At 43.8% G+C, this 15,546-nt stretch overlaps 1 protein-coding gene across 8 annotated transcripts in view; it reads right to left on the bottom strand.

Moving 5' to 3' along the window:
- Positions 1-15,546, bottom strand: part of LOC139277433 (receptor-type tyrosine-protein phosphatase mu-like) — a 1,220,924-nt gene that overhangs the window by 812,770 nt on the left and 392,608 nt on the right. For all 8 annotated transcript variants that reach the window (XM_070895883.1, XM_070895900.1, XM_070895892.1 and 5 more), the window contains exon 4: positions 7,859-7,937. In XM_070895883.1, coding sequence (XP_070751984.1) covers positions 7,859-7,937 — 79 coding nt within the window. The remainder of the gene's footprint in view (positions 1-7,858; positions 7,938-15,546) is intronic.

The raw sequence follows: 15,546 nt of genomic DNA, 5'->3' as shown, positions 1-15,546 counted from the left end.
AAACAGATTTGTCTATTCTTCTTTTGTTTCCTAACAATGACACTAATTTCAGAGTCTGCAGATGCCACTGTGACATCTCCATCAGTGATGCTGGTAATTCTGGCAAACCTGTTCCAATCTGTGAATGATTCACTCAGCTCTTTAGACTGACACTGGTGGGGCTGCTTTCAGCTGAATATCTTTCATTAAGTTAAATGTTTGCCTTCTTCTAGGCAGTGCAGCTTTGCTGTCGGGTCTATGGGCATTCGTCACCTGGAGATTCACATCAGCAGATTTAGAGATGAAGGAGAGAGGAAGAGAGGCTCTCAGAAGGAGAATAAATGAGGGTTAAAAATACAGGCGAGAAATTAACTTTTGAAGATTGCAGGAGTTCAACAAAACATTTATCCATAGCAAGCAAATGAGTCCTACTGCTACACACTCATTATCATATCACAGTTAATGGTCTATTAATAATACACTAAGTCTGACTTAAACCATAAGTGACCTTGCCAAGTATACATAAACACGTTTGCAACATAAATTTATCAGCATGTGGCAGAGGCCCATATTATATCTATAAATTCCAATTGAAGTCAATGTACAGGCTATTAAAGCTCCAGCTTAGCATCATCTACTTGATTTTTTCCATCTTGTCCTGTATCCGCTTCAACCTTGATGGAGTCCTTGTCATCTTGGCTCTATACCTAGGTTTCTCAATTTGAATAAAAACTTTAAATTCGGCCCATCATGCTTGTGCTGGCTCTTTGAAAGATCTATCCAATTAGTTCCATTTCCCTGCCCTTTCCCCCATGCCCTGCAAAATTTTTCCCTTCAAATACTTATCCAATTCCCTTTTGAAAGTTATTACTGAATCTGCTTCCACCATCCTTTCAGAAATTGCTTTCCAAATTATCATAACTCACTGCGTAAAAAAAATTCTCATCTCGCCTCTGGTTCTTTTGCCAATGACATTAAACCTGTGTTTCCAGCTCCGTAACATCGCCCGTCTCCACCCTTGCCTCAGCTCATCCACTGCTGATGCCCTCATCCAGGCCTATGTTACTTCTAGACTTGACTATTCCAACGCACTCCTGGCTGGCCTCCCGCATTCTACCCTATGTAAAAACTAGAGGTGATCCAAAACTCGGCTGCCCGTGTGAGGACTCGCACCAAGCCCCACTCACCCATCATCATAGGCGGTCCCGCGAACGAGGATGACTTGCTTCCACACCAAAAGGGATGAGTTCGCAGATGTTTCAATAAAGGACCCGATATTCCAGTTTGAACTCCGGGGTGGAAGATGTGTGTGCGTGGATTTTTTTAACGTGTTGTGACCGTTGCACATCAGCCACCACACGGGCTTGTCCAGTGGTAGGGGTTAACCAGGATGACTGGAGATCTGCTCTGCTGCACACACATATTGCAGTGTGGGCTGGCCCGTGCTGCCCCTGGGCTCTCGGCTCTTCTGGGCCCTGTACCCTCACTGCCACAATCTCTCACCGCTCCTCTGCCACAAACATTCGCCGCACCTCCGCCACAATCTCTCACCGCACCTCTGCCATGATCTCTCGCCACTCCTCCGCCATAAAACATTTCCTGCACCTCCGCCACGATCTCTCACTGCACCTCTGCACCAAATATTTGCCACACCTTCGCCACAATCACTCGTTGAATCTCAGCCATAACCTCTCACCCCTCCTCCGCTCAATCATTTGCTACACCTCCGCCACGATCTCTCTCCACTCATCTGCCCCAACCTTCCCGCTCCTCTGCTGTACCTGGGCCCCGCCGATGTTCCTGCCCACGCTCCAAACGATCTTGGCTTTGATGACGTCACCCAGTCGCCCACCTCAAAGCCCTCGCACACTTGGAGCGGCTTGAGCGAAGTTGTAATGGCATCTCCAGCTCTTATCCTCCCGACCTGTGGTGGTGTCCCATCAACCCTGTGCTCGCTGACCTACATTGGCTTCCGATTAAGTAATGCCTCGATTTCAAAATTCTCATCCATATTTTCAAGTTCCCCCATGGCCTCTCCCCTCCGAGATGTCTGGGCTCCTCTAATTCTGCCCTCCAGAGCATCCCTGATTATAATCACTCAACCATTGGCGGCCGTGCTTTCTGTTGCCTTGGCCTCAAGCTCTGGAACTCCCTGCCTAAACCTCTCCGCCTCTCTTTCCTCCTTCAAGACGCTCCTTAAGACCTACCCATGCTAATTTCTACTCATGCGGCTCGGTGTCAAATTTTTAGCGCATAATACTCCAGTGAAGTACCTTGGGGCATTTGACTATGTTAAAGGCGCTCTATAAATGCACTTTGTTTTTGTTGTCGTTGTGTGCTATGGTTACTGAAACTTCTGCCACTGGAAACAGTTTTTACTTATTTACTATACCAAAACCCTTCATGAGTTTGAACACCTCTTAAATCTCCTCTTAACCTTCTCAGCTCTGAGGAGAACAATTCCAGCTTCTCTAGTCTCTCACATCCCTAGTACCATTCTCGTACTTCTCCTCTGCACACTCTCTAGGGTTGACATCCTTCCTAAAGTGTGATGTCCAGAATTGACCACAATACAATAGAGGGGTCTCACCCGTGTTTTATATAGGTTTAACATAAGCTGTTTATGAAGCCAAGGATTCCAGATGCTTTTGTTAACAACTTATCCTGCCACCTTCAAGGACTTGTGCAAGACACTGACATTGGTGTGTCTGTCCTGCTAATGGATTTGCAAGATCTTGTGGATGCAGTACTGTTGGCACTTCTCCAGCGCTTTGAGGTGTCTGCTGTCTCTGAGGCGTATAAGAAGGCGGGTATCACTACTGCCCTGTAGACCATGAGCCTGGTCCCAGTTTGAGGTCTTGGTCTTCAAACATTCTCTTCCTCAGGCGACCAAATTAATCACTTCAAACTTCTCTGTGATAAATTTATCTGCCATGTGTCTGCCCCTTTCACCGGTCTGTCTGTGTCCTACTAGAGTCTGATAGTATCCTCCTCATTGTTCATTACATTTCCGGATTTCCCATCATCTGTTAACTTTGAAATAATGCCCTGTATACCCAGGCCCAGGTCATTAATATACATCAAAAAGAGCAGTGGTCCTAACACTGGCCCCTGGGAAACACCACTGCACACTTCCCTCCCGTCTGAAAAAAAACATTCACCACTACTCTCTGCTTTCTGTCCCTTAGCGATTTTGGTATCTTTGTAACCACTGCCCCTTTAAACCCATTGGCTTCAATTTCACTAATACATTTATGATGTGATATTTTATCAAGCGCCTTTTTAAAGTCCATATACATAAGAATTAAGATCAGGAGTAGGCCATTCGGCCACTTGCATCTGCTCCACCATTCAATAAGATCACGACTGATCTTCTACCTCAACTCCACTTTCCTGCACTGTCCCCATATCTCTTGATTCCATTAATATTCAAAAATCTAGCGATCTCTGTCTTGAATGTACTGAAAGATTGAACCTCCACAGCCCTCTGGGGTAGAGAATTCCAAAGATTCACAACCCTCTGAGTGAAGGAAACAACCCTTTCTCCTCATCTCAGCCTTAAATGGCCGACCCTTGATTCTGAGACTGTGACCCCTGGTTCTAGACTCCCCAGCGAGGGGAAACATCCTCCCTGCATCTACTCTGTCAAGCCCTGTAAAAATTTTGACTGATCCATTAATGAGATCTCCTGTCATTCTTCTAAACTCTAGAGAATATAGGACTTGTCTACTCAATCTCTCCTCATACGACAATCCCCCCAACCCAGGAATCAGTCTGGTGAACCTTTGTTGCACTCCATCTATGGCAAATATATCCTTCCTTAGGTAAGAAGGCCAAAACTGTATACAATACTCCAGGGTTGGTCTCACCAGGGCCCTATATAATTGCAATAAGAAGTCTTTACTCTTATACTCAAATCCTCTTGTAATAAAGGCCAACAAATAGATGTTAACAAATATGATGTGATTGGGATTACGGAGACGTGGCTCCAGGATGAGCAGGGCTGGGAACTCAACATCCAGGGGTATTCAACATTCAGGAAGGATAGAATAAAAGGAAAAGGAGGTGGGGTAGCATTGCTGGTTAAGGAGGAGATTAAGGCAATAGTTAGGAAGGACATTAGCTTGGATGATGTGGAATCTATATGGGTAGAGCTGCAGAACACCAAAGGGCAAAAAACGTTAGTGGGAGTTGTGTACAGACCTCCAAACAGTAGTAGTGATGTTGGGGAGGGCATCAAACAGGAAATTAGGGGTGCGTGCAATAAAGGTGCAGCAGTTATAATGGGTGACTTTAATATGCACATAGATTGGGCTAACCAAACTGGAAGCAATACGGTGGAGGAGGATTTCCTGGAGTGCATAAGGGATGGTTTTTTAGACCAATATGTCGAGGAACCAACTAGGGGGGAGGCCATCTTAGACTGGGTGTTATGTAATGAGAAAGGATTAATTAGCAATCTCGTTGTGCGAGGCCCCTTGGGGAAGAGTGACCATAATATGGTGGAATTCTGCATTAGGATGGAGAATGAAACAGTTAATTCAGAGACCATGGTCCAGAACTTAAAGAAGGCTAACTTTGAAGGTATGAGGCGTGAATTGGCTGAGATGGATTGGCGAATGATACTTAAGGGGTTGACTGTGGATGGGCAATGGCAGACATTTAGAGACCGCATGGATGAACTACAACAATTGTACATTCCTGTCTGGCATAGAAATAAAAAAGGGAAGGTGGCTCAACCGTGGCTATCAAGGGAAATCAGGGATAGTATTAAAGCCAAGGAAGTGGCATACAAATTGGCCAGAAATAGCAGCGAACCTGGGGACTGGGAGAAATTTAGAACTCAGCAGAGGAGGACAAAGGGTTTGATTAGGGCAGGGAAAATGGAGTATGAGAAGAAGCTTGCAGGGAACATTAAGACGGATTGCAAAAGTTTCTATAGATATGTAAAGAGAAAAAGGTTAGTAAAGACAAACGTAGGTCCCCTGCAGTCAGAATCAGGGGAAGTCATAACGGGGAACAAAGAAATGGCGGACCAATTGAACAAGTACTTTGGTTCGGTGTTTACGAAGGAGGACACGAACAACCTTCCGGTTATAAAAGGGGTCGGGGGGTCTAGTAAGGAGGAGGAACTGAGGGAAATCCTTATTAGCCGGGAAATTGTGTTGGGGAAATTGATGGGATTGAAGGCCGATAAATCCCCAGGGCCTGATGGACTGCATCCCAGAGTACTTAAGGAGGTGGCCTTGGAAATAGTGGATGCGTTGACAGTCATTTTCCAACATTCCATTGACTCTGGATCAGTTCCTATGGAGTGGAGGGTAGCCAATGTAACCCCACTTTTTAAAAAAGGAGGGAGAGAGAAAACAGGGAATTATAGACCGGTCAACCTGACATCGGTAGTGGGTAAAATGATGGAATCAATTATTAAGGATGTCATAGCAGTGCATTTGGAAAGAGGTGACATGATAGGTCCAAGTCAGCATGGATTTGTGAAAGGGAAATCATGCTTGACAAATCTTCTGGAATTTTTTGAGGTTGTTTCCAGTAGAGTGGATAAGGGAGAACCAGTTGATGTGGTATATTTGGACTTTCAGAAGGCGTTCGACAAGGTCCCACACAAGAGATTGATGTGCAAAGTTAGAGCACATGGGATTGGGGGTAGTGTACTGACATGGATTGAGAACTGGTTGTCAGACAGGAAGCAAAGAGTAGGAGTAAATGGGTACTTTTCAGAATGGCAGGCAGTGACTAGTGGGGTACCGCAAGGTTCTGTGCTGGGGCCCCAGCTGTTTACACTGTACATTAATGATTTAGATGAGGGGATTAAATGTAGTATCTCCAAATTTGCGGATGACACTAAGTTGGGTGGCAGTGTGAGCTGCGAGGAGGATGCTGTGAGGCTGCAGAGCGACTTGGATAGGTTAGGTGAGTGGGCAAATGCATGGCAGATGAAGTATAATGTGGATAAATGTGAGGTTATCCACTTTGGTGGTAAAAACAGAGAGACAGACTATTATCTGAATGGTGACAGATTAGGAAAAGGGGAGGTGCAAAGAGACCTGGGTGTCATGGTACATCAGTCATTGAAGGTTGGCATGCAGGTGCAGCAGGCGGTTAAGAAAGCAAATGGCATGTTGGCCTTCATAGCAAGGGGATTTGAGTACAGGGGCAGGGAGGTGTTGCTACAGTTGTACAGGGCATTGGTGAGGCCACACCTGGAGTATTGTGTACAGTTTTGGTCTCCTAACCTGAGGAAGGACATTCTTGCTATTGAGGGAGTGCAGCGAAGGTTCACCAGACTGATTCCCGGGATGGCGGGACTGACCTATCAAGAAAGACTGGATCAACTGGGCTTGTATTCACTGGAGTTCAGAAGAATGAGAGGGGACCTCATAGAAACATATAAAATTCTGACGGGGTTAGACAGGTTAGATGCAGGAAGAATGTTCCCAATGTTGGGGAAGTCCAGAACCAGGGGTCACAGTCTAAGGATAAGGGGTAAGCCATTTAGGACCGAGATGCGGAGGAACTTCTTCACCCAGAGAGTGGTGAACCTGTGGAATTCTCTACCACAGAAAGTTGTTGAGGCCAATTCACTAAATATATTCAAAAAGGAGTTAGATGAGGTCCTTACTGCTAGGGGGATCAAGGGGTATGGCGAGAAAGCAGGAATGGGGTACTGAAGTTGAATGTTCAGCCATGAACTCATTGAATGGCGGTGCAGGCTAGAAGGGCCGAATGGCCTACTCCTGCACCTATTTTCTATGTTTCTATGTTTCTATACCATATACGCAACATCAGCCTGCTCTATATTCATCAACCCTCTCAATTGAGAAAGCATTTCATCAAAGTGGTTTTAAAGGGATATTTACAATTCACAGGAGAGGTGACCTCCAGCAGAGCTGGCTCATGGGTTAATCAAACAAGTAATCTTGCAACCCTTGTGTTACAATATTAATTCAGCAAGGAATACCAGCTTCACTTGCCACAATAACTGCAAGCCAGGGATCTGGGACAATATTTCTGTCCTTTCAATGACCTCCTGCCTAAAAGGACTACCCCTCGCAACCAGGTTTTCCGAGCCTGCATTGCATTTGACGTCCTACAAACTGCAAAAGGGAATTTCCACACTCTCCCTTGACACATAAGCGAGGATCCCACCACCCACCCCAGGATTGACCGCGAACTGAGGCTGCGCTGAAAACCGGCAGAAATGAGGCGGGACGGATCTCTGCCTAAATTTGCAGCCTGTTGCGTGCCAGTTTTCAGGGGAAGACAGGATGTGACAGACACCCAGATTGGCCCCCTTGTCTAAATCAGAAGGCTGAAGACAATCAAGCCCTTGAGCCGAGACTTTTTTGATTTGTGCAATGGGGCCAGTGGGCAGACAGCGACCGGCCGTTGAACGAAACGAAGTTCAATCAGCGAGTCCGAGATATCTTTTAGGGCACGCTACAGACTTGCAGCTGCATCGGCTCAAATTGCTTCACACCACACGAGAGTCAGAGATCTGTCTGGAAAAGCACAGCAATCAGCGAGCTGCACACCTGGCTATCAGAAGAAAATAGGCGGGTGGGAGAGGGAGGGATGTCACGTGCGGGGCAGACAGACAATGGCAACAGAAATCACTCTGCATACTCCAAGCTGTGTAACAGTGGGAGCTTTGAAAGTGTTGAATGTTCTGCATGCATACTGTAGAGCAGGTTCAGCATCGTCAGTAAAGCATGTTTTGACTTGTTTCAGTGAAGACAAAGGAAAACGGTGCCCTGTTTTCTTTTCAGAATAAGTGGGGTCAGCCAAAGCCTGATTTCACCGCAGGCCAGATCTCTCATCCAAATGCTCTGAAGTTGGACAAAATAATCTGATTGTTACTTACTGCAAGGGTGTCCTTGGATTTTTACTTCATCGATGGCAATGTATCCTGGCTGACCTGATGTGACTGCTTCAAATATAACCTGCAATAAATGAAAAGACTTTCTCAATTAATCTCAGTACACGATGGAATCATAAACATTAAAGAGTATTATCGTGGATTCATAAAGCCGCAAAGCCAATGAGAATGATCAAATCCACACGTTCTGGGTCATGAAGTATCTCTAATAATACATTGTGTACAGTTGCACATTTATCATACAGGTACCTTTCTGATTCGTTGCTGAGATATTTTCACCAAATCAGATATTTCATATCTGGAGGACTTCCCCACCCATGCCCAGTAGTTGTTTCCCCTGACTAGGGGCCATAGTCTCAGGATAAGGGATCGGCCATTTAAGACTGAGATGAGGAGGAATTTCTTCACGCAGCGGGTTGTGAACAGTTATAATCGAATAGTTTCCACAACACAAAAGCAAAATACTGCAGATGCTGGAATCTGGAATAAAAACAGAAAATGCTGGAAATCTCAGCAGGTCAGGCAGCATGTTTGAAGAGAAAGCAGAGTTAACGATGCTGGAATTCCGATGCCCCGGGTCCGTACAAAGTTTCTATGGACCCGGGAAGGCATCAGAAAAGGCGGTTTTCAGCGTGCAATGCACATGCACTGAAAACCGGCTTTTCCGATCTGTCAAGTTTCTGGCTTGATAGATCCTCTGCAGATCGGGAGCGAGGACATTTGCATAGGTAAGATTTCCGATATTTGCGGATATCTTGCCCAGCAAATGTCCTTTAAAAATCTTGCGCCTGAATAAAATAAAGTTATAAAAGCACATTTTATTCTTAAAAACCCTCCCCACTATGGTAAGTTTATTTTTAACCATAATTAAAATAACTTTTTTTTAAATCGGAAAAAGATTGTATTTTTATAAGTCATAATAACTTTAATTTCAATTAATTTAAAATATGTGTGCTCTGTTTTTTATTTTTTATTATTTTGTGTGATTGCTTTTGTTCCCATTAATAGCACTGAGAACTCGTAGATACGCGCATCTCAGTGCTATTAAGGGGAACCTGCGAAATACTTACCTGATTGGCTGAGCAGTCACAAATGACTGCATCTTCTGCATCGGGACCCTCTGCATAGGAGCTCGCTTCGCAGCGCGGGAGAAGAAGACCTCCCCATCGGAAATCAGGGCGCCTCCTCGACCACAAGGTAAATTCGTAAAAAATATCCAACGAGGAGCCAATTGCCCGTGGGAAGAGACCCTCAGAGGAATTTCTGGGCCATTGTTCGGGCGACCCGAAACGTTAACTCTGCTTTCTCTCCACAGACACTGTCTGGCCTGCAGAGATTTCCAGCATTTTCTGTTTTTATTCCAATAGTTTTCATATCTTTTGGACCCCTGTGAGCAACACCACAGGGGATGTACTGGTAACTTTAATAAGTATTAGCTGTAGGATTTACGGGCATCCAAGCAACTTGATGGATGGATGCATCCTCTGGGATCCATGCTGAGTGACGTGTGCTATATTGAAAAAAAAAATCATTCATTCAAATTAGTGAAGTGACAGTTACCTGTTCACTGTCCTGAATATGTACAAACCTAAATTATTGAGTCAAAATTGAATACTATATGCATGTCATTCAGCGACACCTTTGCCAATGGGCTCAGCTTTAACCGTACTTTATACAGAGCATTAACAATTATATGATAGATTGAAACAGCAAATATATACCTACTCACATACTACCGTATAAATCTCATTTCTCACACATAGAATAAAAGTCTTCCAAGTGCAAAGGGAAGGGAAAGCAGCCAGGATTCCTATGCATGATCACCGTCCCGTCATTCCTGTGATATCTCCATCGTAAACAGACTACTATCTAGGCTCACCCCAGAAGGGCAGCTGGCACCAAGCTCAATCGGGATAAATTGTGACTTGATGCGACAGTGTAAAACAGGAGACTTCATCGGAAACCAAAATCAGGAGCAATGTAAAACAGGCTGCCGATTCACTATCACCCAATTTGCACTGTTGTAGAAGAGGAGGGGATAAAATTGGCCAAAAAAAACATCTACAGCAAATGTGACCTTATCTGGAAGTGTTATTTGTTGACTTTGTTAGACCACGGGGTAATTTGTACCTTCACCGTCCAGGCAGTAATCTGAGCTAATTGCACACCCACTGTAAAACCCAATTGATTTTCATTCCATTCAAAGCGAAAACTACCCCACATTAATCTAAATGCGTTTTTTAAAACTACTTTTTATTGCAATTGTCCTTTGATTACAGTACATTGTCATGCATTGCATTGTTATATTCACAGCGGAGTATGATAATGATTAAGTTGTGCAGTGTGGCCTGGGGTGCAGATGACTTTGAGTTACTCACCAATGGGTTCCAGTTGTGTCAACATAGCTTTATGAGCTTCTATGTTCAGGCAAGGCATGGTGGGGTGAGGTGTATTTTTTAAAACTCGTTCTGGGATGTATGCATCACTGGCGAGGCCAGTATTTGTTGCCCATTCCTTAATGCCCTTGAGAAGGTGATACTGGTGAGCCATCTTCTTGAACTGTTGCAGTCCGTGTGGTGAACGTACTCCCGCAATGCTGTTTGGGGAGGGAGTCCCAGGATTTTGAAGGAACGGAGATATATTTCCACTTTGCTACCATTCCTGGGCCCAAGTTGTGTGAGAAGTACTGCATGCATTTGGACAAGAATGGAGTTTTTCTCCTCGTTTACCCTTGGTGAGTGTATAATTGACAATGGGTGAACTGATTACAAGAATAACTTTTATTTATATAATGCCTTTAGCGTAGAAAAATGTCCCAAGGCGCTTCACAGGAACGTTATAAAACAAAAAATTTGACACCAAGTCACGTAAGGAGATAATAGGGAAGATGACCAAAAGCTTGGTCAAAGAGGTAGGTTTTAAGGAGCATCTTATCGGAGGAAAGAGAGGTAGAGAGGCGGAGGGGTTTTGAAAGGGAATTCCAGGGGTTAGGGACTTAGCAACTATAAGCATGGCCACCAATGATTGAGCGATTACAATCAGGGATGCTCAAGGAGGGCAGAATTAGAGGAGCGCAGATATCTCAGAGGACTGTGGGGCTGGTGGAGATTACAGAGATAGGGAGGGGCGAGGCCACAGAGAGATTTGAAAACAAGGATTAACGGAGGTTGCATTGACGAGACGATCTGCTAGCAAAAATCTCACTGCTCCTGGGCAGCTCACCATTTACGAAGGCGCGAAATCCAGAGGGGGGGGTGGGGGTGCAATCATCACGGGCCTGCAGCAGTTACTTAAAGGGAAGGCGTGGAGGTAGCAGGAGTGAATCGGAGCTGCAGTTTTCAGCAGCAGAGATATTTCTGCGGCAACTGCAGTAGCAAGGAGATGAACAAGTGGAAGCCTTTAAGGCACAAAATACACAAGCAGAAAATAAATGAATGTCAGACGTGTTGCCAGACTGCAGCCAAGGAGCCCTTTAAATGGGGTTGGAAATGGCTGCCCCTCCACCTGTACTGTCCATGGTTTGTGGGCGGGTTGGGAAATTGGTGGCAGTAATGTGGGTTGAGACGAAAATGACGTCAGGATCTTAACTGTAAAAATTAGTCAGTTATTTATCTTTCCCTTGATCAGTGCATCCATTATGAACCACACACCAACACTGGCTAAACCAGGGAAACAAATCTAAATCCCTATTAACATCCGTTAATGAAACTCACGCTTGCTTTTGCCGATAGTTCTGGTTGTCTACACTGAGGTTGACCCTAAAATCGGAGGCAGCACAGCTCCAGTTGCAAGTCAGTGGGACCTCTTATTGTTGCAATCTGCTAATGGGCATAAATAGAGAATGATAGCAAGATGTAAATTGGCCCGTGGTCTTCCACAGTAAAAGTACACAGGTCGAAGCTGGAGAGGCTTCAGAGATAGGCAGACCCTTTAAGAGGTAGTGTTGGCATAAGCTAGATGGCTAATAAGGAAGGGATGAACAGTTCGAGCCTGGTGTTTGATAGAGCACGATCATTGAGACTGGTGGAGCTGATAAGGGACTTAGAGCAGACAAGCCTGAGGCCTCCTTCCTTATCACTATGCCTCAGCAGTAGCTACCTGGTATCTAACAGCATTCTGATCTGGCTATAATATGCCGCACAGCTCCTATTTTAAACTTTATTTTTGTGATATATTCACAGAGCACAGCACACACAGCTCCTAACATGGCAGGCAGCTCTCTCGTGAATCTCCGGAAATGTGCCGAGTTCTGTTTATTATTAACCCTGCACTTGCAGTACACAATACGTCCACATCCACAGTGTGGCGCTACAAACATTACAAGCATACAGACATTACATTTCTCCCTCCTTAATGAAGAAGCCATCATAACAAATATCAAACATAACTTTCATGTTTATACATAACACAGGATATAAACTTATTTTTTTTCCATATTTACAAATTTAACTTTCCCACTTGTTTTCTGTTTCGAAGAGGATACCTTTGCTCTCGAACAGAACCTTCCAAACATGGTGCCATTTTCACACTCATTTGAGGCTCATCCTGAGGAATGTTTTCCTCCACGGAATTTCCCTGATTTTCATTTGCATTCACTCTAACTTCAGGCTCTTTGTTTTCCTAACTCGGACTCAGACTTTCATTCTGATTCTCTCCTGGATTTGTTTCCAGTACATTGGATTTAGGATTTGCTACTGGTATATCAAAACTATCTGATGAGTCAAAAATAATTGACTCATTCCCACCTTCAACTCCTTCCATGTCTATAGGTAAAATATGATCAAAATGAACAAACCTAACCTGTCCATTATCAAACATCTTTACCAAATATGTGCGAGGACCACATATCTTCACCACTCTTCCTGGTAATCACTTTAACCATTTATGGTGATGGTTCTTCACTCTCACCTTCTGGTTTAATTTCACACTTCTCTCTTTTACTCTACCCTTATCATGATTCTCTTTCTGTCTTAACTGTGTTTCTACGGGCTGTGCCAAATTTGGCTTTAATAACGAGAATCTGGTTAGTGGCTGTCGTTTGAGAAACAACTCTGCTGGTGTTCTACCAGTAGTTGTATGAGGAGTATTTCAATATGTAATCAAAAAATTAACCAATTTGTGATCCAATGACAACTGTCATTTTCTTGGATTTGGATCCAACATTTATTTTATGAGGGCACGTTTGACAATTTGTACAGTGCTGCACCATTCAAAGCAGGATGGTATGGTGGAACCTTGGTATGTTTCACACCATTTTTGCTCATGAATTGTGCAAATTCTTCTGAACGAAATTGTGGTCCATTATCTGAAACAATTTCTTCAGGGAGACCAAATGAAGAAAATAATTTTCGTAAAATGTCCAATGTTCTACTTGTTGTTATTTTCCACATTGGAAACACCTCAACCCATTTCAAATGGCTATCAATCACAATGAACAATTGTTGTCCTTCTAACTCAGCAAAATTAATATGTAACCTTTGCCACACCCTGGGAGGTTATTTCCATGGCTGTAATGGTACTGGTGGTGGTTGCTTGCTTACCGATTGACATGTCATACACTGACTCATGATGTACTCTATATCTTTATCAAGATTTGGCCACCATAAATAACAGCGTGCATTTTCAGGTGCTGGTCATGGAGGTCTCCTAATAATTTGGACCTGAATTTATTTGGTATAACTACTCTTGCACCCCACATGATACTGATAATTCATTCCTACGAATGAAGAATGGATGAATATCTTTGTCTGTTACCTGGTTTGGCCATCCATTTGCAATATACTCATACACCTTTGACATCACTGGGTCACGTTTGGTTGCTCTACCAATCTCTTCAGCTGTGACTGGCAGTTCATCAATGTATGAAAAATAAAACACTTCTTCCCTATCAGGTGTAACTTGTGATGGGGAAGGCAATCTAGACATTGCATCAGCAATACTGTGATCAGCTGATCGTCTGTATTCAATATTACATGTATATGCTGACAAGATCAACGCCCATCTCTGCATTAGGGCTGCAGCTAATGTTCGAACTGGGAACTTTGGATGGAGGATTGCTGTTAGGGGCTTATGGTCCGTAACGATGGTAAACTTACGACCATACAAGTATTTGTGAAACTTCTTGACCCCAAAAATTAATGCCAATGCTTCCCTTTCAATTTGCGCATAATTACTCGCACTGGCACTGAGAGTGCGTGAAGCAAAAGCAATTGGTCTCTCCTCCCCACTATGTAATACATGAGAGATTACTGCCCCAACTCCATATGGAGAGGCATCACATGCTAGCTTAATCTCCTTAGATATGTCATAATGAACTAACATGGTGCTCTCTACCAATTTGCTTTCATACTCCTTGAATGCTGTATCGCATTCTTTTGACCATATCCAATGGACCAGTTTTTTCAAAAGTTCATTCAGTGGATGTAATACTGTAGCCAAATTTGGTAGGAACTTCCCATAATAGTTCAAAAGACCCAAGAATGAACGATGTTCAGTGACATTTCTGGGAGTGGGTGCATTTCTGATCGGATCCAATTTTTCCATGGTTGGATGTAAACCATCTTTGTCTACTCTGTACCCTAAGTACTCCACTGAGTTTTTAAATAACTCACACTTACAAGAAGACACTCGTACTCTGTGCTTCTCTAGCCATTTGAGGATTTTATTCAATATGTTATTATGAATTTGCCTATTTGGTGCTGAAATTAGTATGTCATCCAAATAACATACTACCCCTTCAATACCTTGCAAAATCTGGTTCATCACCCCTTGGAATATGGCAGGGGCGGAGTAGATGAATATTTATAGTCAAACATGACTTGGACTCCTCATCTAGTTCAAGCTGTAAGTAGGCATTCGTAAGATCCAGTTTTGAGGAGATCTGACCACTTGTCAGTGTTGTGAACAAATCTTCTATATTCGGCAATGTATTGGGGACATTACCCTCTAGAACCTGATTTACGGTTACTTTATAATCACCACACAATCTTACGTTACCATCGGACTGAGGTACAACAACAATGGGTGTAGCCCAATTACATTGATCTATCTTACAAATAATGTTCTCAGTCTCTAGTCTTTTGAGTTCTTGCTCAACTTTCTCCTTGAGTGCATATGGTACGGAACGTGGCTTGTAGTAAACCGATCTAGTGTCCTTTTGTACCCTGACACTCGCCTTGAAGCCTTGGATCGGACTGCCCGTTTCACAGAACACCTTCGGATACTGCTTGATAATCTCATCCGTTGATGATAATCTCGCTTCCACACAGAAAATCTCACTCCAATCCAGCTTCAACGAGCTCAACCAATTTCTTCCTAGTGAGGCAGGTTTGTCTCCTTTCACTACTATTAGAGGCACATTCTGAAATTGATCTTTATATTTCACCAGTACGGTGATACGACCTACCACAGGAATTTTCTCTCCCGAGTAGCCTCGCAGCTCTATCTTGGATTTTTCCAGTTGAAAATCATGCAATTTGTCGAGGTACAGTGACTCCGGTACTACACTCACGGATGCTCGTGCTCCTGATGACGTATAACTCTAACATCTCCTCGTCCTGTTGTTGTTCTTCCATGCTATGTAGTCTCTTGAGATTTCTACTCATAGCTTTGAACGCTGGACTCATAGCTGTGTTAGCTGGTTTACCCTTCAGTCGACATGCCTTCGCAAGGTG

This window comes from Pristiophorus japonicus, chromosome 1 (genome assembly GCF_044704955.1).
Source record: "Pristiophorus japonicus isolate sPriJap1 chromosome 1, sPriJap1.hap1, whole genome shotgun sequence".
Classification (NCBI taxonomy): domain Eukaryota; kingdom Metazoa; phylum Chordata; class Chondrichthyes; family Pristiophoridae; genus Pristiophorus; species Pristiophorus japonicus.
Note: the sequence above shows the minus strand (reverse complement) of the source record. Positions and strands in the feature narration are given on the sequence as shown.